The sequence below is a fragment of the Notechis scutatus genome, chromosome 5 (assembly GCF_049901735.1).
Source record: "Notechis scutatus isolate UNSWTSFEM ecotype Mainland chromosome 5, rNotScu1.2, whole genome shotgun sequence".
Lineage (NCBI taxonomy): Eukaryota > Metazoa > Chordata > Lepidosauria > Squamata > Elapidae > Notechis > Notechis scutatus.
The window spans coordinates 1930522-1954354 of NC_142013.1; the positions used below are offsets into that span (position 1 = coordinate 1930522).

Below are 23833 nucleotides of genomic sequence, written 5' to 3' on the forward strand. Positions count from 1 at the left end.
TTTATGTACACTGAGAGCATTTGCACCAAAGACAAATTCCTTGTGTGTCCGACCACACTTGGCCAATAAAGAATTCTATTCTTTTCTTTTCTTATTCCATTCCATTCCATTCTATTCTATTCTATTCTATTCTATTCTATTCTATTCTATTCTATTCTATTCTATTCTATTCTATTCTATTCTATTCTATTCTATCTCCTGCTTGGGCAGGGGTTGGACTAGAAGACCTCCAGGGTCCCTTCCACCTCTGTTCTTCTGTTAACAGGATAGAAGAGCATGCCTGGTGGGCAGCACCCCCAAAACACCTTGGGCCTCTAGGAAAAATAAAATACTGACTTTGTGCCAAAACAGCAGTTATTCCTAACTCCGTATCCCAAGAATAGGGAGGGAGGAATCTTAAATTTCTCACTTTGGAGCCAGCTGTATTTGCAATCAATACTCCGAGGCACAAAAGAGGCCTATTCTCTCTCTCTCTCTTTATACATTCGGAAGAACCGAGGTCCATAAATATAGGTTTCCTGCCTCGTGGCAACCGAAGAACTTTAAATCAAACTGTCCTCTTCTAATACGGATAAGAGAGACCTCCTAAATTTCGTCCCTCCTGCAATTTTCCCTGTTCCTTTTCATTAGGGCAATTTATCTTGGGCCCCTTTCCTCTGTTTAAAATCTGTATCTTTGAAAAATGGAAGCTCCGGGCATTCATTTAGGACGGTGGAATTAACGTGTCAGGGGCGTTAATGAGCCTGGGAGCCAAATATAGGGATATATATAATTCACATTGGAAAAGAGCGTGAATTATACATCAATAAAGGAAGATCCACAACCTCGGTCAGCGAGGAACTGTGCTGCTGTCCTGTGTCCAGAAAGCCAGAGAGAAATGGGAGGTTAAGCTTTAATCTATCGATTGGAAAAGATATACGGGTGTTCAAATTATGTTCTGGGAAATCTCAGTGAGAGGAACCCAGTGTTCGTTCTTTATCAGGATTTTATCTATTTGGCCTTTTTTTTTTACTATTATTGTTATTTTAACCCGAGAAACAAAACTTCCAAGACCAAAAGTGACTAAGAGAATGAAAGAAAATAAACTTAAGGAGTAAAAAAAAAGCAGATGAGAAAAGGCTGAGAAAGGAGCTTCACCATATCAGCAAGTTGGCTGTGGTGAGTTCAGGGGCTTGGGTTGCTACCGGTTCACACCGGTTTGGGTGAACCGGGTATTAATTTTACATTTGGTGTAGCAAACTGGGAGTTCTGGCGACTGGCTTGCCCCGCCCACCCCGCCTCACCTCTCCCAGGAGTCACCCCTGCGGCCTGTTTTTGCTCCCAGGGTAGTGCAGGAGGCTGAACGTCCACCACGACCATACCCACCCAGCAACCGGGTAGAGAACCGGTTGCTAAATTATTTGAAGCCCAATCCCTGGGCGAGTTGGCCATGGTGAGTTGGCTGCAGAGAATGGGCTGTGTGGCGCATCGACCCTTTCCGCCCCGGGGCGAATGAGGATTATTTGGTGAGGCCCACCCAGATCAATGACCGATGAAGAAACCTGCCAGTTGAGTTGACCACCTGGGCCAAATGTTCAGAGTATTGCAGGGTAAATTCAGTGCTACAAAAGTAAACATGGATGGCTGAGGCTTCATTTAACTTCTTTGTAAACACACAAAGTAAATTTTACAATACTAGTTGTAGATTTCTCCAACAGGTTACAGGTTCAGAGCAGAACAGCAACTCAGGAGCTCAGAAAGAGACGTCGGTTTCACTTTAGTTCATCAGGCAAGCAAGGAAAAGTTAGTTTCTCTTTCACTTTAGAGATGATCACAGAGATGAACCACGCCCAGGTTCAATTCAATTCAGCTCTCATTGGCTGACTTTGTTCCCAGTTCATGAATATACTCGGACACCAAAGACTTACTTTTAACGAATTGCATGAGGGTGAGGCCTTCCTCCTCCATGGTTTTATTCTTAAGCTGCTCGGCGACTTCTTCCTTGCTCATGTCCGCAATGTTCTTCCGTCCGGCCTCATCCTTGGGAGGGAAGGAAATGGGAAATTCAAAAGGGGAAAGGACCAGGCCACTTCTAAGAGACTTACGTCCCTAGGCAAGGGTTCTACAAGGCCGCTTCCCCAAAGTCAGAAGTACTCCCTGCCACAAGATCCCAGCATATGGACCTGGGTTTCTGAAGATAATTCCGTTTATTCCATTGACTACAGATAATCCTCAACTTGTGACCACAACTGGGCCTAAAATTTCTCTTTGCTAAGTGAGACAGGTGTTAAGTGAGTTTTGCCCTATTTTACAACCTCGCTTGCCACGGTTGTTAGGCGAATCACTGCAGCAGTTAAATTAGTTGCATGCTTATTCAGCGAATCTGGCCTTCCCCCTTGACTTCGCTGGTCAGTTCGCAAAAGGGGACCACGCGACCCGGGATGCTGGAACTGTCATAAACTACCCTGTTTTCCCGAAAACACAACCTCCCCTGAAAGTAAGCCCTAGCTTGATTTTTACACATGTGCCCAATATAAGCCCTACCTCCCAAAAATAAGCCCTAATTAAGATCCGCCCACTCCAGAGTTCACGGGTAAAAATTAAGCTAGGGTGGGGATAGGGTGGGTGGAGCTGCCCTACTACTTCCCTTTGGGCAGTTGTAGCCAGGCCTCACACACCCCTGCCAGCCCATTTCTTCTGCCACCCGCAAGGCTGGCCAGGCTTTCCTGAAGGCCTCTGGAGCTGAGGACAAAGTTCTGGATCGATCCAAAGCTCTGTTATTGGCTACAGAGGCCTTCAGGATAGCCTTGCCGGCTGCGGGAGAAGAAGTTCCTGAAGGCCTCGGACAGTGAAAAGGAGGCTGGGGGGCGACGCGCGCAAATGAGGTTAGTCATTGCATGACATCCCCCGAAAATAAGAGCTGGTGTCCTTTTTTGATGGAAAAAAATATACGACAGGGTCTTATTTTTGGGGAAACACGGTATGATTCAGTTGCTAAGAGTGTGAATATTTATCACGTGACCAGGGGGATGCTGAAAAGGTTATGTGTGAGAAACGGTCCTGAGTCCCTTTCTTCAGGGCCATTGTAACTTTGAGTGGTTGCTAAATGAACAGATGTAAGCCAAGGACTGCTTATATCAAAATGACTCTGATATTGCCGCTTCTTAATTCCCCCTTTTGACACTCAACCTTTCTATGGTTCCCATGTAGTTATTGATTTATCTAATTTGTATCCCTCTGTGGGAAGAAATATCCATCTGGTTCAGTTCCAAGACAGGAGAAGAAGACACTGGAAACATGGAGGCTGACTGGAGAGAGGGTTTCATGGTAAAGCAGAATCACCAAGCCCATGGTTCTGGTAATAGCTGACAAAATGGAGTTGAGAGGGGGGTTTTATACCTTCTCTTGGGCTTTGCACTTGAGCTTCCTGTTCCTGTGCAAGAGCATGTCTTCTATTGGCTGTTGTCAGACTCCCATGGGGCCATGTAGGGGTCATAGCTGGCTTATAGGCAAAGCACAAATCCTAGGTGTTTGTCTGAGCTACGTTTGGTTGAAGTTTGGATTGCTTTGAGGACGATGCAATCATTCCTATTGTGGCTTAATGGCTTTGTCCTGGTTTGGATCTCAAGTGAGGGCTAATCCTAGCATTCTGCCTTTGTTTCAAAATATCCTGTCTTGAATGGGTGACCAAATCGGCATTTCTAAAAAGGGGCCTCCTCAGTTTGGTTTTGGAATAGGCTGGCCCAATCTTTCTTTAATACCTGCTTCATTTCTCCATTTCTCTCTTTGGGAAATATAATACTCTGCCCTTTTTAAAAATATTCCTCAAAATATTTCATTCTTTAGGAGAGTGTGTGTGACTTCCCACATCACCTTTGTTAGTTTTGCCAACGTTTGCCAAAGTTGCTTTTTCCCAAAAAACAGGCAGCTGAATTTTCTTGGTTTTCTTTTCCTCTTTCGTTTCACATCCAAGGAGCTTCTCCGAAACCACCATGTTTTTAAAAAAAGAGAAAACTTATTATGGGGCTTTTAGAATAAGAGACTATAGAAGGCAAAAGGCTATCTCTGCCTGTTAATGAGAAGCGAGAGATAGGAAGCCAGCCAGGAGTTTTACGGAAAGGCATCGGCCAGATTCGTATAAAAGAGGCTTTCGTGATGTTCTGAAATGGTTGCAAATGCTCTAAAAATAAAAGAGGAGAGATGCAATTTACGATAAACCGTTTCAGAAGATTTCAGCATGTCTAGAGATGCTGAGCAGCAGCTAGAAAGGAGCAGAGAAAATTACATAATCGAGCGGAGATAGAAGGACCCCAGTCCCAAGCATACAAAAATCAAAACGTTCATCAGCTGCGGGATGTCGGAGATCACACGAAGGGGCGTCAGGGACCAAAAGGGAACGGTGGAAGACTGGGTGAATTCGCATGGAGCGCGGTAGAGTCAGTCGATAGGCTACGGGGTTGATGACCGCCTCAATGGGAAATGGGCCGAAGAACCGATGGTGCAGCTTCTCTATCGGGCGGTCGACCTGAAGATGTTTTGTGGACAACCACACATGGTCTCCTACAGCCAGCGGAGGCATTGCCCGTCGAGAGCGATCTGCGAACCGCTTGTAATCTTCCTTGGCCCGTATCAGTTGCTGCCGAACTAACTGCTGAACTGAGTGTAGTTCCGAAAGGAATTCCTGAGTCTCGGTAACAGGGGAATCTAAGAGTGTCAACGGAAAGAACCGCGGATGGTACCCCACATTAGCATAAAATGGTGTCATTTGGGTGGAGGTGTGCTGGGAGTTGTTGAATGCAAACTCCGCCAGAGGGAGATAATCAACCCAGTTGTTCTGCCGGTGGTTTACAAAACAACGCAAATATTGCTCGAGAATGCCGATGACCTTCTCCGTCCCACCATCAGTTTCTGGATGGTGCGCCGACGACAAGCACACCTGCACCTGTAACGCGGTCATCAGGCTTTCCCAAAATTGGGCTGTAAATTGTACACCGCGGTCAGAAACTACCTTGTCTGGCAGACCATGGAGATGAAAAACATGCTGCAAGAACAAACAGGCAGTTGTACGGGCCGATGGCAATTTATGACACGGAATGAAGTGGGCCATTTTTGTCAACATGTCGACCGCCACAAGCACAGTCGTAAATCCCGAGGATGATGGTAAATGAGTCAAGAAGTCCATGGAAATTGCTCTCCATGGTCTTTCTGGAGTCGGCAGAGGTTGGAGGAGACCAGGAGGCGCACCCATCACAGCTTTCGCTTGCCTGCGTGGTACACAGGACGTGACATAGGTGTGGACATCATGCCATACTTGAGGCCACCAAAAAGTCCGCGTTACAAGATGGAGGGTCTTAAAAAACCCAAAATGGCCGGCTGCAGGGTTGTTGTGACACTGAGTCATAATAAGGGCTCGAAGCAGCCCCGTGGGTACGTACAACCGGCCCTGATGCTTGAGTAAGCCCTCCTCCAAAGACCATGGGGATTCAGGTCCAATCTCCCCCATCCTCTGCTGCGACCAAGCGTCTAGGCGCTGCGCCTCTCGCACCTGAGTCCGCAAGTCCACCAGTTCCTGGACTGCGGCCAAGGATTCTACTGGCAGCACCGTCCGTGGAGGAAGGGGGTCCTCGGTGCAAAGATACTCAGGTTTGCGGGACAGGGCATCCGCCCTCCAATTGTGACCACTGGGGATATAGGTCACAGGTGAGAACAGAATAAATGATAGAGTGAGAAACCTGAGAGAGGAAGGATTGGAGCCAGAGAGAACACAGAGACGTCCAAGCAGAAAGATAGAGAGAGGGATGATGGATGATAAGGGATGTGGTTGTGGATGCAGAATTAATCACAAAAAGTTCTGGGCAGGGATGCCATCACTCTGCAGAGGTTCGTTCCTATCCAAGGTCATATCGAGAACAGCAGATGAATGATGGCACCGAAAGCAGGAGCTTTGAAGGTTTGAAGCCAAGCCAGGTAGGAAATCAAACCTTGTCCAAGGCCTCACAATGGGACCAGGTGTGACAAGTCAGGAGTAAATACAGTAAATAGGTTTGTATTTACATAGAGTGGTTTTATCCCCCAAAAACAGATATTGTGTTTCCCCCCAAATAAGACCCTGTCTTATATTTTTTGGACCACCAAAAAAGGCACCAGGTCTTATTTTCAGGGGAAGTCATCCACTGACTAACCTCACTTGCACACGTCGCCTCCAGCCTCCTTTTTGCTCTCAGAGGCCTTCAGGAACTTCTTCTTCTGCAGCTGGCAAGGCTTTCCTGAAGGCCTCTGCAGCCGATAAGAGACCTCAGGATCGATCCAGAGCTTTGTTCTCAGCTCCAGAGGCCTTCAGGAAAGCCTGGCCAGCCTTGCTGGCTGCAGAAGAAATGGGCCGGCAAGGCAGGTGTCGGGGTGTGCGAGGCCTGGCTACACCTGTCCAAAGGGAAACAGTAGGGCAGCTCCACCACCACCCTATCCCCACCCTAGTTTAATTTTTACCTGTCCACTCTGGAGTGGGCGGATCTTAATTAGGGCTTATTTTTGGGAGGTAGGGCTTATAATTGGGCACATGTGTAAAAATCAAGCTAGGACTTACTTTCAGGGTAGGTCGTATTTTCAGGGAAACAGGGCATACATGCAAGTACTTTGAGACAGGCTTGAACAAACAGCAATCAGCAATTTACGGCAGAGAAGCATCTTACCTTGTTCCTCACCTGGGCAATTGACCCTCTGCCCTTGGGTGAAATATGGCTGCTGCTGTCAGCCTGCTGCCCATTTTTGGGAAGACGGGCAAGGCCAGAGATAGAGAGAAGAACTCAAATGCGTGTCCCTGGGCACAATACACGTTTGTGAGTGTGCTGGGCTGGCTGTCTATGCACAGGTAGTCCTCAACTTACAACCATTCATTTAGCGCCCATTTGAAGTTACGACGGCACTGAAAAAAGTGACTTATGGCCATTTTCCACACTTACCTCCATTGCAGCCTCCCCATATGTTTATGAGATCAAAATTCAGACGTTTGGCAAACCGACTCGCATTTATGATGGTTACAGCGCTCCGGGGGGAGGGGGGGTCAGGTGTCAAGTTTTACACTTTTACTGAGTTGTAAAATATTGTAAAATACAAAATGAAACAGTAAATAGAAGAGCAGTGGGGAGGAAAAGGGGTCAGAGAAGTGAGGAAGGATAAGTAGAAGAAGAAGAACCATGAAGATTTTGCCATTTCGGCCAACTCCATCAACTTCTGCAGCCATTCATCCAGGTGAGCTACTTTTGCGACAAGCAAAGTCAATGGGGGAAGCCGGATTCACTTAAGAATCATTGTGCTGGTTATACAGTATATAGTTAATTTAGGAACGAGAGCTGCGCCCTTAAGGGAATGCTTCATGGGAAATGTAGTTCATGCCTCTTGGGGGGGGATGTAGTTCATGTCACATGGTCACACCTGTAATCCTGATTGGCCACTGAATTGATCTCTGGTTGGGATGGGGGAGTTTTTTTGGGCTTTCTTACCTGGACCCCAGCATCGTGCTGGAGTCTTCCTTTGCTATAACGCTATGGGATGAAGGTAACCATCATTTCACTTAACCATCTTTTCACTTTCAAGTCTCCCATCTTCTGGTTGAATAGAGACAAGCAGTCCAACGCTACAAAGGCTTCCATGCAAAGTTAATTTTATTGGATTATATCAGGCATCCTCATAAACGTAACTCACAATTATGTTGAGATTCATCTAATGTCCAATCTTTGCCTTAATAGTCGCCTCCATAGTGTAAAAAGATGGTTATCTTCATCCCATAGCGTTATAGCAAAGGAAGACTCCAGCATGATGTTGGGGTCCAGGTAAGAATGCCCCAAAAAACTCCCCCATCCCAACCAGAGATCAATTCAGTGGCCAATCAGGATTACAGATGTGACCACGTGACATGAACTACATCTCCCAAGAGGCATGAACTACATTTCCCATGAAGCATTCCCTTAAGGGGGCAGCTCTCATTCCTAAACTAACTATATACCATCTAACTAGAGCCATGTTTCTCACTTAACAACTGCAGGGATTCGCTGAACAACGAGGGTGGCAAGAAAGGTCGTAAAATGGGGTAAAACTCAATAACTGCCTCACATAGCAACATAAATGGCTTAGCTACTGGAAGACTGCTATCATATCACCACTAGTCCTTCTTTTCGTCAAATTAGACGTACCCAATTCCTGCAACCTTTCTTCTTGTATTTTTATTGAAGAATCATCTTTATTGCTCTTGTCTGGATTCTTTCCAGAGTCTCAACCTCATTTTTACATTGTGGCGACCAAAACTGAATGCAGTATTCCACATATGACCTTACCGAAGCCTTATAAAGTGATGTTAACACTTCACGTGATCTTGATATTCGGTCCCTTTGTTAATGCAGCCTAGAACTGTCTTAAAGGCGCTTTTTTCGGGATTTTCTTGCTTTTTTTTTCTTTTCAAGTTATTTCGCTTCTCATCCAGGGAGCTTCTTTAGCTCTGACAGGATGGTGGAGGATGGAAGGGTTTATATTTCCTTGCAAAGCTGAAGAAGCTTCTTGGATGAGAAGCGAAATGTCTTCAAAAGAAAAGAAAAAAACAAGAAAGTCCAATGGCCTCTGGGGAAAAAAAAAAAGCACATAGTTGGAGACAACTATGACCTGGAGGACGGAGAATTTCCACAGACATCAGCAAGGAAACCCCCCAGCTCAGAAAGCACCAAGGACCCCACCCCCCATTGTCCCATGCGGGGGGGGGGGAAACAACTCTGCAAACAACATTTGCTGACTCCTCCTCATCCTTTCCTGGCCAATCCAGAGCGATGCCCAAATAATTTAGGATCAAGCTTCCATCTGCTCGAAAAAGGACTTTCTCCCCATTCCTGAAAGTTAATTAGCTGGGGAATTCTCTGGGTTGAAGTCCACCCATGCTGGCTGGGGAAATTCTGGGAGTCAAAGTCCACGCGTCTTAAAAGTTACCAGGGATGGCCCAAAGGTGCATTTTCAGGAGGCAAGTGGACTTCCCTGGTTGAACCATTTGCACCACTCAGGCGACTCTGACAAACCCCCAAGTGGCCTCAAGGACCCTCTCAAAGGATGCAAATGACCAGCTGTCTGCAAGGAGTATCAATCCTTCCCTTCCCCACCGTCCAGTCAGAGTTGAAGAAGAAAGAAAGAAAGAAAATCAAGAAAGTCTAATGACTTCTTGGAGATGATTTGAGAATCTCTACAGGCAGCCTAGGATTGCATTGGCCTTTTTGGCAGCTGCCACACGCTGCTGGCTCATATTTAAGTGATCATCCACTAGGACTCCGAGATCCCTCTTGCAGTTACTACTGTTGAGCCAGGTGCCACCTATTCCACACCTCTGCATTTGGGATTTTCCTTGCCTAAATGTAGACCCTGACTTTTCTCACTATTGAATTTGGAAGAAGATCAAGGATCTCAGGAACAGTCCTTCAAAGAAAGATCTCGAAGGTGATCTCACGGGATCTCTTGTCCCGTGGGATATTTTATTTTCCAAACTGACGAGGAGCTTCGTCCTTGAATGAGCTTCCAATTATATGTAAATATAATCTGTCGCTAGGGGCTAAAGAATTATGGAACCATTACGTGTAACAGATACGTTCAGACAATGAATTGTATTATATAATAATGAGGGCAACTCATAGTCCAGAAAGGGGCAGTAGAAGAATGTAAATATTCAAACAGGTTATGGAGAGAAAAAAAAAATCCAACAGGATATCTAGAAAACTTGTGATATCCCTTGATATTTCACAATTTACTTCTTCAAGGAGTTGTAAAACCCAGCTGGCATGTAGCCAGGATGCTTTGAGGTTGCCCGGTGAGTTCTTACCTCTTTCGGCATTTCTCTCGGGAAGAAAAAATAAGGGATCGAAGCGATGGCCACCATGCTGGCGGTAAAAATGAAGCCGAGCCACCAAGCCCCAACCCATCGTGGATCCTTGTTAGTGATGAGGACTTCCGCTGAAACATAACCAAAGGAGAGAGGAACTTGTGGTGGCCTGCCAGCGGCTGACGGAGTAGGCCGCAGAGTCGGACAGTCGTGAGGAGGTGGGGGAGGAACCTGGGCCAGGTCTGGAGGCCGAGGAAGGCTTGGACGAGGGCTCTTCATCGGAGGCAGGGATGGGGCCAGGGCAGGCTAGCAGTCATCAGCTGCCTTCGGGTTCGGACAGCAGTGAGGCGGGGGAGCTTCTGGAGCTGGTTCCCAGCCTGCGCATGCACAGGGCTACCAGAAGACAAGAACAATTGAGAAAGCAGGGTCGACTCAGGAATAAGGCCCCACCTTGGAGATGATTGGCCCCTCCCATAAAAGAGGAGCGAACGGGACGTGAGCTTTTGCAGGAAGCAACTAGGTCGTCTAGTCAGTTTAAGCTTTGAAAAGTTCTGTCTGACTCTGTGCTGAGTTTGGACTTGCCCTGCGTATTGGCCAATAGTTCTCTGGCCGCGTTCCAAGCGCGATAAGGTGGGTGTTTATCAACATCCCCCTGAAAGACTGTTTGTGAAGCCTGGCGGGCTGGGAATGAACGTAATTCACAGCCGTGGAAATAAAAAAATGGTTTTGCCGAAACTAAGATTGTGTTTTATGCTTTCTGAGGAAGCCTAGATCAGAACAGGGCTAAGCTCATTTGAAATCACTGGTTAAACTATGGTGGCGCTGAGCTGGAGATCAGAAGGGCTGCCTCAGTTTCCCCGGCGTTTTGATACGTGGCAATCCCAAAGGTGTTTTTCCAAAAGGCAATTGGACTTTCTTGGGTTTTTTTTTTCCACCTTAGAGGATAATTTGCTTCTCATCCAAGAAACTTCTTCAATTCTGGACTGAAGAACTGAGGAAGCTTCTCAGTTGAGGAGCGACACCCCTTTAAGGGGAAAAAAAAACAATCCCAGGAAAGTCCAGTTGCCTTTTGGAAAAACATCTTTGGGATTACCACAGTACGAAGCGCTGAAGACCCCACAGTCCTCCTCTTCCTCCTCTCCAGAAACCCCACTCTCTTCTAGCACTGATGGTGTTATCTAGTTTGGTAGTAAAACGTCATTACCACCATCATCACCCTCAAAGAAGATGGACATACTGGATTTATTTTCTCAGAAATAGGCCCAGGTGGGTAGAAGGTTTGTCAACACACCTGAAGAAACTTTGTCAATGTCGACATACAAACGAAGCATAAATGATCCCAAGATGAAGGCGATGGCCGGACCAAGTGCGGTTGCAGCAAAAATAATCCCTGGGCAGAGGAGGAAAAAAAGAGGATTTTTTTTTGAAAGAATAGAAAATGTGAGACAAACAGGAAGAATGGAATGGAATGGAATAGAATAAGAAAGAATAGAATGGAAGGAATGAGAATAGAATAGAATAGAATAGAATAGAATAGAATAGAATAGAATAGAATAGAATAGAATAGAATAGAATAGAATAGAATTGAAAAATAGATGAATATAGAAAATAGAATAGAATAGAATAGAATGAAGAATAGATAGAATAGAATGAAAGAATAGAATAGAATAGAATAGAATAGAATAGAATAGAATAGAATAGATATATATAAAATAGAATAGAAAGAATAGAATAGAATAGAATAGAATAGAATAGAATAGAATAGAATGAAGAATAGAACAGAACAGAATAGATGATAGAATATATAAAATAGAATATAGGAAAGAATAGAATGAATGAAGAATAGAATAGAATAGAGAACAGAACAGAACAGAACAGAATAGAATAGAATAGAATAGAATAGAATAGAATAGAATAGATGATTATATAAAATAGAATAGGAAAGAATAGAATAAGAAAGAATAGAATAGAGAATGAATAGAATAGATGAATATAGAAAATAGAATAGAATAGAATAGAATAGAATAGAATAGAATAGAATGAAGAATAGAATAGAATAGAATAGACCTTAGAATAGAATAGAATAGAATAGATGAATATAGAAAATCCAGCCCCTGCTCTGGCAGGAGACCTTATACCAATATATATAAAATAAAAAATAGGGCAAGAAAATCCTGCTGATGATACCATTCAGTGAAGTTGATAAGAACTGCCTCCGTGAAATGGTGTGTGTGTGTGTGTGTGTGCGCACAAAGCTTCCCCCAACAGCCCCTTCCAAAAAGCCCTCCCTCTGTTATCCACGACTGGGGCGACTTTTTAAACCCCCCCCCGCAAACTCGACACGATCCTGGTATGATCTGGACTCCCTGGTGGGTTGGGTTAGTCGTGGTACGCAGGAACCCACCTATATAGAGAGGGGAGTTGGTTGGGCTGGCGAAGTCGTCGATGTAGGAGATGCCAAAGGGCTGGATGGGCACCCCGCCAAGGCCCAGCAAGGTTTGCCCGAAGAGGAGCAGAATCAGGATGACGTTGCTCTCCCTCTGGCTGCCGGTGCAGACGTCGGTCGTGGGCCCCTTGCGGTGAGGGAGGCAGATGTCCGTGGTGTTACTGGGGGAACCTGGGGAGAGAAAGCCAGAGGGTTGTGTAGTCCATTCTCACAATTTTGTTCTGACCTCGGCTTCCCTAAAGCAGGTGTCCAACCTTGGCAACTTTAAGACTTGTGGACTTCAACTCCCAGAATTCCTCAGCCAGCAAAGCTGGCTGAGGAATTCTGGGAGTTGAAGTCCACAAGTCTTAAAGTTGCCAAGGTTGGACACCCCTGCCCTAAAGCATGAAGCCGACTCCTCGTTCCGATTAAAAAAAACAAAACACCTTTTATTTAGTTTACAGTGAATTCCTCTCCAGCAAAATCCCGGCCAAGAGAGTTCACAATGACAGACCTTTATCAGGCTTGGAGAGCTGCCAGGCTGATAGCTTCCAAATGCCACGCTGTAGCAGGCAATATATTGGCAAGGAGTCAGGAAGAGATCTTCACCCTAATGAATTGAATTAATTGTCTCCTGCAAACCCCATTCCCCTTTTGCTCCTCTTTTATTCCCAATGGGAGGGGCCATTCCCCGTCCACCTGAGCCTTTACTCCTGAGTCGACCTTTGTTCCTTAGCTGTTCCCTTCCTCTGGCAGCTCTGTGCATGCGCACACTGGGAACAGGCTCCAGCTGTTCTTCTGCCCCACTGATCTCTGATTCAGCTGATAACTGTCGGACAGCCCTGGCCCCATCTCTGCCTCTGACACAGAGCCTTCCTCAGGCTCCAGGACTGGCCCAGGTTCCTCCCCAACCTCCTCACTGTCCAAATCTGCCACCGGCTAAACCAAATTGAAGCAGATTATTTGCCCCAGAAAACATAGATTCGGGGACCTGTTAGGGAGCAGCCATCTTCACCTGCTCTCTCTGACATCTGATCTGAGTTAGTTGTTTCTTTTATGTTTAGTTCAAACATCAGTAATGGCCACACGTCACTTTCAATCAATCCAAGCAATTTGGGATCTACAGAAGGGATGCTGGAGATGGCATGCTGCCCCTAAACCCTATTTTTTTTCCACCTCAAAAAATACAAAAGCTTAGAAATGTTTATTTTTTAATTTGTTTCTTATTTTGGTTTTTAGGCCACCCTATTTCCAATGACTCTTGAGTGGCTCTCCAAGAAGGAGGCAAAGAATTAGGCATTGAATCAATAAATAAAATTATAATATCTTACATAATGTCTTCTGTTATATAAGAAACATAATAAATCAGGGACATAATTATAGAACGTGGCTTTATAGGAAGACAAAGAATGGCTTAGTGATTTGTCATTTTTGGAGAGCTGGAAATCAATGGATTGTCCCATAGTTCCAAATTTAAAATCTGAAAAAGCGGATCCTGTGAAGAAGAAAATTTATAGAAAGTTGTCCCAAAGGTGCTTTTTCCAGAAGGCAACTGGACTTCGTTTTTCCTTTTCTCTTCTCATCCAAGAAGCTTCTTCAGTTCTGACTGAATGGTGGAGGATGGAAGGATTTAATTTTACATTCCTTGCAGTCATCTGGTCATTAGCGCTCTTTCTGAGGATTTCAGGAATATCTGAAAAGCTCAGGAGGATTTTCAACCAACACAACACGCATGCACCAGCAGTGGGATCTTACCTGTTCCACTACCGGTGTGGTGATCATGCGTGAACCTAACGCGTACACACACAGCCTTCCCCATGCCAGCGGAGGCCTGCAGTGCCGATCAGCTGCCCTTTTCTCTTCTTTCTCCTCTCAGTTGATCATTGGAGGCTTTTTTCCCCTCTCCTCTCAACTGGTAGGAATTTTTGCTACCGGTTCAGTTGAACCGGTCCGAACCGGTAGCATACCACCACTGGCATGCACACTTCAAACCCAAGAATACACTAAGACAGAAGCTGTCCACCCCAGGGATAAAACCCCCAGACACAAACTGAGCCATGTGATATATGCAGTGCAACGCAGTGTACTGGGGAAACAAAGCAACCACTTCACAAACGCACGGCACAACATAGGAGAACAAACCCACCAGGACGAGATTCGGGAGTCCATCTGCATTTGAAAGACAAAAGCCATGCTCTTGAAGACAGCAAAGTCCACGTGCTGGACAGAGAGGACCTCTGGTTTGAAGGAGGGATCCAAGTGGCCATCTCTACATTAAGACTGAACAGTCCTGTCTCGACAGATACGACACCCCTCTCTCCTGTCTACAACACCGTCCTTTTAGCAGCTCCAAGAAGGTTCCACACCCATTTGCACTAGTCAGGTGACTCTGAGGGCAGAGATTTAACCTCCTAGTGCTGTGATGGCGGACCTATGACACGCATGCCACGGGTGGCATGCAGAGCCACTTGTGCGGGCATGCGAGCCCCAGGCAAACTTACCTCACTGTGCATGTGTGTGTTTCCCGGCTGATTTTGGGGGCCTTTTTTGGCCTCCCAGAGGCTCGAGAAAAGCCTCTGCAGCCTTTGTAGGCTGAAAAACAGGCCCGTTTCATCCCTTCTTGTATTTCCGGAAATACCGGAAGTGATGAAACGGGCCCATCTTTTGGCCTCCAAAGGCTGCAGAGGCTTCCCTCGAGCCTCTGGGAGGCTGAAAAAAAACCAAAAATCAGGTGGGAGGTGCGCACATGCGCAGTACAGATAAGAGGGCAGTGGGGAGGATCGTGTGCGCATGTGCAGGGGGCGTGGGGGGGCATGTGCATTGCCTTCTGGGTGCTGGCACATGAGTGAGTGCATGCAGTTTTTGGCACAGGAGCCCAAAGAGGTTAGCTACCACTGTCCTACTGGCCTCAACAATTCTCAGAAAGAGTACCAACAACCAGATGACTGCAAGAAATATAAATCCTTCCATTCTCCACCATCCAGGCAGAACTAAAGAAGCTTTTGGGATGAGAAGCGAAGTGTCTTCAAAAGAAAAACAAAAACAAAGAAAGCCCAGTTGCCTTTTGGAAAAGCACCTTTGGAACAACCGTGACCTGGAGGGCTGAGAATCTCTATAGAAATTTCTAGAAAGTCCTTACCAAAACTGGATTGATCGTATTCGTAAGGCGGTGAGACAAAGTGTGGAAGGGAAATGACCAATCCGGCCACGGAAACGAGGATGGCACCGCAGCCAATGACCCGTGGCCTGTGGACTCGGCTGCCAAAATAACTCACAAAGATGATGAGCACCGTGTTTCCAACCTGGGGGATGAAAGAAAAGTTGGGCAGATCTTTCAGAAGGCTGAAGAAACTAGATCCTTGTGAAAGACAGCCAGTCGGGTCAAACTACAACTATGGTCATGTTTTTGGAGAAACAAAACAAAACAAATCATGTTTTCAATCATTAGAATTAGAAGAACTTTATTGTCATTGTACAAGTACAACGAAACTGTGGATGCACCCCAGCGACTGTTCGCAATACAATAAAACCAAAGCCCTTAAAAATGAAGATAAGAAAGATAGAGAGTACCCACGTCTCCATTTGCAATTTGAGAGTGCAATATCTACGAATATACACAAAATATACATCCAACACTGACTGACTGTAACGCTTCGCCGAGTATAATGCACAAGAGATGGATTGTACTGTAATATGTTATTACGCATCTGAATGGGGTATTGAGATTTCACATCTTTTCACATCTTAATAAGGTAGTGACGTCGTGTTTATTTGCGGTTCGGAGGGCCCAGGGAAAGAAACCATTTGTTAGTCTAGTGGTGTGCGATTTTATTGACCTAAAGCGCCGTCCAGACGGCAGCAGGTCAAAAAGATAATTGCCAGGGTGTGAGGGGTCTTCTATGATGGCCTTGATTCTGCTTTGGCAGAGGGACTTGGCTAAGTCTTCCAGGGAGGGCAGAGGGCAACCAATGATCTTTTGAGCCGTGTTTATCACCCTCTGTACAGTTTCCCTGTCCTCAGCTGTGGAGCCTGCATACCACACACCCAGACAGTACGTCAGAGTGCTCTCCACAGAGGCTTTATAGAAAGCCAGCAACAGCTTCTTATCCAGGTTGTTCTTCCTGAGAACCCGCAGGAAGTGCAGCCGCTGCTGAGCCTTCTTCACTATGGCCTTGGTGTTAGGGGACCAGGAGATATCAGCTGAAATATGGATGCCAAGGAATCTGATCGTAGGGACGGTTTCCACTCGTTCTCCGTTGATAATGAGTGGGGTGTGGTCCTGTCCATGTTTCCTGAAGTCCATAATCAGTTCTTTGGTTTTATGAACATTCAGGGACAGATCGTTCTGTGAACACCAGATAGACAGGTTCTCTACTTCTGCCCTGTATTAAGTCATAAAACTCATGAAATCATCAAGTCAGGAAAATTGTAAAACTCATAAAATGGTAAAAAAGCATCAAATTGTCACATTCATTAAATCATCAAACTCATTAAATCAGAAAGTAAATATATCAATAAATTTTAACCGTCATCAAATATCAAACTCATTCAATCATCAAAATTGTTAAATCATAACTCATTCAATCATCCAAAATCAAAATCATAAAACTCATTAAATCCTTAAATCCTCAAAATCATTAAATCATCAAACTCATTAAATCCTTAAATCCTCAAAATCCTTCAATCCTCAAAATCATTCAATCCTCAAAATCATTCAATCATAAAACTCATTAAATCATCAAAAAAAAATCAAATCACAAAACTCATCCAAATGTAAAAAAAACCCATCAAAGCATCCAATTCATTAAACCATCGAAACATCCAATTGTCAAAATCACCAAATCATTAAATCATTTAAAACACACACACACACATCATGAAATCGTGAATAAAACATCGGTCATTTGACGGTGAGGTGGGTGGCATGTAAATTTAATAAATAACCAACCGCTGAATCAATTCATAGTTTGCACTAAAAAGAAACGGTTGGCATGGTTATCACTGCTTAGAAAAAGTTTTTTTTTCTTCACTCGGTATCCAATTACTCTTATTTGATATTATTTTAATGAGTAGATCCTATAGAATTAGATTCACAAAAATGTGTATACCATGCTCCAGAATATTCCTGTGGGGACAATAGATCGATCCATTAAACACCGTGGAAAAAATAATTTCTTACTATGAAGGGGAAAAAAAAATAGAACTGGGAATCCTTTCATTAAAAAAACCCAAACCGCTTTTATTGAAAATCTGTAAAGCAATGATAAATTGCTTTTTATTACAGTGAAAGTGATATCAAAAAAAGGGGCCAGAGGAATATCTTCAGGGTCACGGCAAACATTGTTCTCCCTACCTTCGATTCACTGCTAGGGAGTTGGCAGAGGCCCGTTTCTCTGATGCTATCTGGGAAGAGTTTGATCCACCTGGTCCTGAGGAAACGGACAGGAGCCGCGGCCCCGTGAATGCAGCCACCTCGGTTTTAGATCCTCCTCCCCAAACCCCACTCCCTTCTAGCACTGATGATGTTACCTAGTTGGGTTATGAAACGCCTGAAAGAAAACCACCATGCTCAGAGAGCCCCAAGGACCCCACACTCCTCCTCCTCTTCCTCCTGTCCCTGCTCCTCAGTGGTGGGATTCAAATTTTTTTACTAGCGGTTCTGTGAGCGTGCCTTGATGGGTGTGGTGTGGCTTGGTGGGCATGGCTTGGTGGGCGTGGCAGGGGAAGGATATACTGTAAAATCCCCCTTCCCTCCCCACCTCACTAACCTGCTTTCCAGCTCCGTTCTCCTAGGCAGGGCAACCAAAGGAGACCCAGCCGATCAGCTGGGACTCAATGGGAGGCAGAGAAGAGATGGGGTTGGCGGGGCCAGTCAGAGGTGGGATTGGCCGGTTCTCCCAACTACTCCAAATTTCCGCTACCGGTTCTCCAGAACCATTCAGAACCAGCTGAATCCCACCTCTGCTGCTCCTTCCCCCCTCCTCCTTTCCACACTCCCTTCTAGCACTGACGATGTTCCCTAGCTGGGTTGTGAAACATCTGCAGAGAAAACAACCAACCTCCGAGGACCCCGCCGTTCATCCCTGAGTTACAAATACCCCCCTTCTGTGGCCACTCCAGATTCTGAGATTTAAAGGTTCGTGTTTGTGCAGGTTGATAGTAGCAGTAATAGTAGGGGGATAGCCGTTTACTACGAGCGACGGCAGCAATATTGCTGCGGTCGTGCATTAGAGGCCCGGCATAGCGGAGAGAAGCACTGGAGAGGGTACCTCGTGGAAGGAGGCCACCATGCCGGACGTCTGGCTGGACAGACCAAAGCGCCTCTCGATGGTGGAGATCGAACTTTTCATGTAGCCGGATGTCATCAGTTGCGAGAGCTGGAGGAACCCATGGCAGAGAACGAAGAACTGCGGGGAATAAACGAGGAAGCGTCAGAACCTCACCTGGACCTGCCTTTTCTCGGTCCGTCCGATAAAACGCACCCATTGCACAAACAGGTAGTCCCCAACGTACAACCGTTTGCTTAGTGACGGTTTGAAGTTACAACGGCGCTGGAAAAAAAAGGGGGGGATCACTAACTGTTTTTCCCACTTGCGGCCGCTGCAGCGTGCCCACAAGGCCACAAGATCAAAATTCAGGCGCTTGGCAACCGACGGTGGAGGTGGGCGCTGTTTTGGCCTTAGGCCTCTTTGAGAGGGACTGTTCTGACCCAGGCTTTGTCAAACTGAATTGAACATTAAAACCTTTTTGAACGCGACGCTGGGAATTGCTTGCATTCCCAGCCAAAACTCATTAGACGCACTTCCTCCAGAGAAGAGCATGCTTTTCAGTGCTGCAGAACGCTGCCAAGAAACGGAAGTCCAATTAAGCAACCCAAAAACCTAGAAAAAAAAATGACCAGAGTACAGAGCTCCATGAAGGACTCGGAGATTCCTGAACTACTTTGCTTCCTGCAAAGGTTTCGTCATCTTGGCCTGACTTTTATCTCTTATGGGAGGGGCAATCACCTCCCAGCCTTTCTCCCAAGTCGCCCCTTTTGTCTCAGCTGCTCCCGCCTTCTAGCAGCTCTGTGCATGTGCGCACTGAGAACAGGCTCCCCTTGTTCTTCTTCCTCGCTGCTGCCAGACTCTGGAGTCTCCAGAGTCAGCACCCCACTCCCAGATGGTCCTGGCTCCATCTCGGCATCGCACGCAGGGCCCTCGTCCGAGTCCTCTCCATACTCCCAGACTGGTCCCCTTTCGTCTTCGCCGTCCCACAACAGGGAAGGCATGGCAACTCGGAGTCCGAGGGGAGATTTTATGGGGTGCTTGGTGCTCTTGGAGCTTGGGGCTTTTTTTTCTTGTAGACATTTTCATGACCAAACTAGGGAACATCATCAGTTTTGTAGAGGGCTGTAACAGTACTAGGTAGCACTGATGATATTACCTAGTTTGGTAATTAAGCAACTCCAAGAAAAGGACCTCACAGTCCTCCTCCTCCTTCATCCTCTTCTAGCACTGATGAAGTTACCTAGCTGGGTAATGAAATATCTCTCAAGAAAATCACCAAGATTTCTGAGCACCAAGAACCTCCTTCTCTGTCTCTCCTCCTCCTCCTCCTCCTCCTCCTCCTCCTCCTCCTCCTCCTCCTCCTCCTCCTCCTCCTCCTCCTCCTCCTCCTCCCTGCAAACCCCATTCCCTTCTAGCAATGATGATGTTCCCTAGTTGGGTCAGAAAATGTCTGCAAGTAAACCACCCAGCTGAGAGAGCACCAAGGCCCCCAAAGTCATCATTGTCCTCCTCCTCCTCCTCCTCCTCCTCCTCCTCCTCCTCCTCCTCCTCCTCCTCCTCCTCCTCCTCCTCCTCCTCCTCCTCCTCCTCCTCCTCCCCCCCTGCAAACCCCATTCCCTTCTCGTCCTGCTGATGTTTCCTACTTGGGTCATGAAACATCTGCAAGAAAACCACCCAGCTCAAAAAGCACCAAGGACAACCCCCCACCCCTTCCTGGCTCAACCCTGAACTACAAATATTTTCTTCTGTGTCGTTATCCTTCAATGCCTTTGAAAGCCGAAGCTTTTGTATGTCGTTGGGTGCCATTCCATGATTAAGATGATAGCTGCAGCTTCTTTGATTTGTTTGGCTGTGTTTTTACTTGGGTTTAGCTGCCTTGTGTGATGATATTAGGGTTGCCGCGCAAAAGGTTTTGATTGTGGCTGCATATAAATAAGAGGGATGGATAGAGGGATCTATAGATGATAGATAGATAAAACAACAAATCACAGTTAGGATAAGATGTAGTGACAGTAATGACATAAATATGTTCTTTGTGCTTATACTCGAGGACAATTTCTTTACAATCCTTCACAAGTCTATTAACGGTCTCTTAAAACTTCTCTAAAAAGAACTCAAAGAAGATAAATCCCATCTCAGAGTTGGCTCACTTTAAAAAAAAAAAAAGAACAACCACACTTAGCAAAGCACTCCAGAAAAAAAATAATTCTTACTTTCTAACCAACAAATGACAAAAACCCTCAGCATTTTAACATCAGAAGGCAAAAATTCTACACAGGAAAAGCCAAACTTTAAAAGGCTTCAAGAAAATATATCCTTTCCAAATGAGTTCTACTTTTTTCCCCCTGTATTTTTCCCCCCCATCTCTTTTGATGCCTCTCCAAATTGTGAGTTGCTTTAAACACAGGCAGTCCTCAATTTACGACCACATGTGAGCCCAAAGTTGGAAAAAAAGAATGCACACCACCCCTGCCTCTGTGTGTGTGTGTGTGTGTGAGAGAGAGAGAGAGAGAGGGAGAGAGAGAGGTTAGATCAGATCTCTCTCTCTCAGAACACAGCCAAGCCCCCACCCAATCAAGTCACACCCCCACTAGCAGTTAAAAGGAAGAAGCAGCTGCAAGCTCACATCACTCTGAGAAGCACAAAGCCGAAGACACAAGCCTGAAGATGATGAATGAGACTTCATCGAAACGTCGCCTAGATACTTCCAATTTTACGTGGGAGAAAACCCGAATAACCAAAGATAGATAGATAGATAGATAGATAGATAGATAGATAGATAGATAGATAGATGGCATTCAGCTTTGTTCGGGTATTTTCCCATGTCATTGTAGTTGTGCTTTTAAAGTTGTAGCAACGTTTCGGCAGAATCTCATCTGCCATCATCAGGCTTCTGTATTGTGTTCCTTTAAAAGCACAACTACAATGACATGGGAAAATACCCGAACAAAGCTGAATACCATACATGTAAGTACCCGCGAAAACTTAAGAAAAACATATACATATATATATATATATATATATACATACATACATATATATATATATATATATATATATATATATATATATATATATATATATATATATATATATATATATAGGTCCCACTCGCCATCTTCAGGCTGGTGCTTCGGCTTAGTATATATATATATACAAGTGGTGGGGATATATATATATATATGTGTATATATGGATATCTCCTGGGTCGTTATAACGGCTTGGGTAATGGGTTGTGTGATGGGCTTGTGAGTTCTTTTGTTGTGGTATCCTGGGTCTTGCGTTGTAATCTCTGGGTCGTTTGTGTTTTGATCTCTTTTCCATTAGCCTCCTGTGTAGTAACAGCTTGGGTAATGGGTTGTGTGATGACCTTGTGAGATTTATTGCTGTGGTATCCTTGGTCTTGTGCTGTGATATCCTGGGTCATTTGCTGTGTTGTGACTTCTTGAGTTCTTGAGGTGTAATTTCTTGAGTTTTCTGATGTGATGTCCTGAGCAGGTGGCTGTGATGTAGCATTTTGGGTTTTTAATATGGCTTTGAGTTTGGGTCTGGGTCTGTGTTCGTTTGGCTTCGAGGTTAGGTGGTGGGTGCCACATCTTCATGGTGGGGGTCCGTTCGCTTCATGTATGGTTCAGAGAGGAGTTTGGTGGCTAGTGATGCAGCTGCAGTGCGCTTCTGGTCTGTGGTCGTGTCTCATCTTCCGAGCCCCCCACCGCCCGCGCCCACCCGACCACGCCCCACCAGGGCCCCCCCAGCCCCACCGCCAAACGCAACCGCCACCGCCAGACACCACAGAACCAGCCCAAGCCCGCGCGCACCCCGGCCGCCGGCCCCACCCACACGGCGCCCCAGGACACAGCCCAGCCACCCCAGCCACGGACAGGGTCTTATTTTTGGGGAAACACGGTACATGTACCGTGGGCCAAAGAAGGAATAAAAATGGTTAAATTGCTTTTCCTCTTTGGAGCCACTTGGGATAACGTAGCAGGGGCTGAACATGTACTTACTTTGACGGTGTAAAATGGATTTGAGCAGTAAAATCTTCCAAACGGACCTGGGCTATTGCCTTCCATTTTCTCACATCTGCTCTGTGTTCCTGCAGAAAAGAAAATCAGGCTGGTTAAGGCTCAGAGGATTCCAGCTGGTTTACTTCGATGGGCAGTTTGAGATGGGGGATATCTGCTGGGCAAGGAATCCGGATGGACCTCGACTTACCTCGCCACAGTTACACCCAACATTTCTTTAAAAAACATTTTTTAAAAATATTAAACATAACAATTCAATGTCTACATAACCATTGTGTCGTCTGGGTACAGATGATTTTGAGAAATAGTAACCATAATAATAACGATAATATTCATAACACTAATGCTAATCACATAATAATAATAGTATTTGCTTGTCCACTTTAGTAAATCTTCTGTGTAAGTAATCATTCTCTTGCTCTTTTAAATTTCTAACTTCTGTTTCTGCTAGTTAGCCATTGATAAAACAAATCCCATGTTAAAAAAAAATGTTCGGTTTCTTCCTTCTCCTTAATTTTGAGTGTTAATCTATCCATTTCTGCACATTCTAATATTTTTTTAAAATTACATTTTCGCCTGTAGGGAGGGAGGTCTTCATTTTCCCAGTTCTGAAAGTCCAGAAATATTTCACAAGAAGAGTTCTCCACTCCTCTACTCGTTGTAGAATACCTTATGCCACCAGACTTGAAATTCTAGAACTAGAAAACCTTGAATTACGCCGTCTTCGGTCTGACTTAAGCATGGTATATAAAATCATACATTGCAATGTCCTACCTGTCAATGAATACTTCAGCTTCAACCATAACAACGCAAGAGCACACAATAGATACAAACTCAAAGTAAACCGCACCAAACTTGATTGCAGGAAATACGACTTCAGCAATAGAGTGGTCAATGTCTGGAATACTCTACCCGACTCTGTAGTCTCTTCCCCAAACCCCAAAAACTTTAACCTTAGACTGTCTACTATTGACCTCACCCCTTTCCTAAGAGGCCTGTAGGGGGCGTGCATAAGCGCACCAACGTGCCTACCGTCCCTGTCCTATTGTTTCTCTTATTCTTTTATTTTTCTTATATGTACCCATTTCATGTATTCACAACTATGTATACACTTATACTTATTATCTTGTAAACAATTGGCAAATCAAATAAATAAATAAAAATAAAATAAAATAAAATAAAATCTGATCTCTGGAAGAGAAGGACTAGGGGGTGACATGATAGCAATTTTCCAATAGAAGAGCAACACCACAGATACAAACTCAATGGAAACTGCTCCAAACTCGAC

General features: G+C 45.2%; 1 protein-coding gene across 1 annotated transcript in view; it reads right to left on the bottom strand.

Annotated features, from left to right (window-relative positions):
* The window catches only part of SLCO2B1 (solute carrier organic anion transporter family member 2B1), a 41408-nt gene extending 18815 nt beyond the window's left edge, over positions 1 to 22593 (bottom strand). Inside the window, exons 1-7 of the mRNA XM_087965935.1 lie at positions 22528 to 22593; positions 18521 to 18658; positions 15391 to 15553; positions 12231 to 12443; positions 11118 to 11216; positions 9827 to 9957; positions 1908 to 2019 (exon numbers count right to left, since the gene is read on the bottom strand). Of these exons, the coding sequence (XP_087822061.1) occupies positions 1908 to 2019; positions 9827 to 9957; positions 11118 to 11216; positions 12231 to 12443; positions 15391 to 15553; positions 18521 to 18658; positions 22528 to 22593 (922 nt within the window). The remainder of the gene's footprint in view (positions 1 to 1907; positions 2020 to 9826; positions 9958 to 11117; positions 11217 to 12230; positions 12444 to 15390; positions 15554 to 18520; positions 18659 to 22527) is intronic.
* Between the last annotated feature and the right edge of the window lie 1240 nt (positions 22594 to 23833).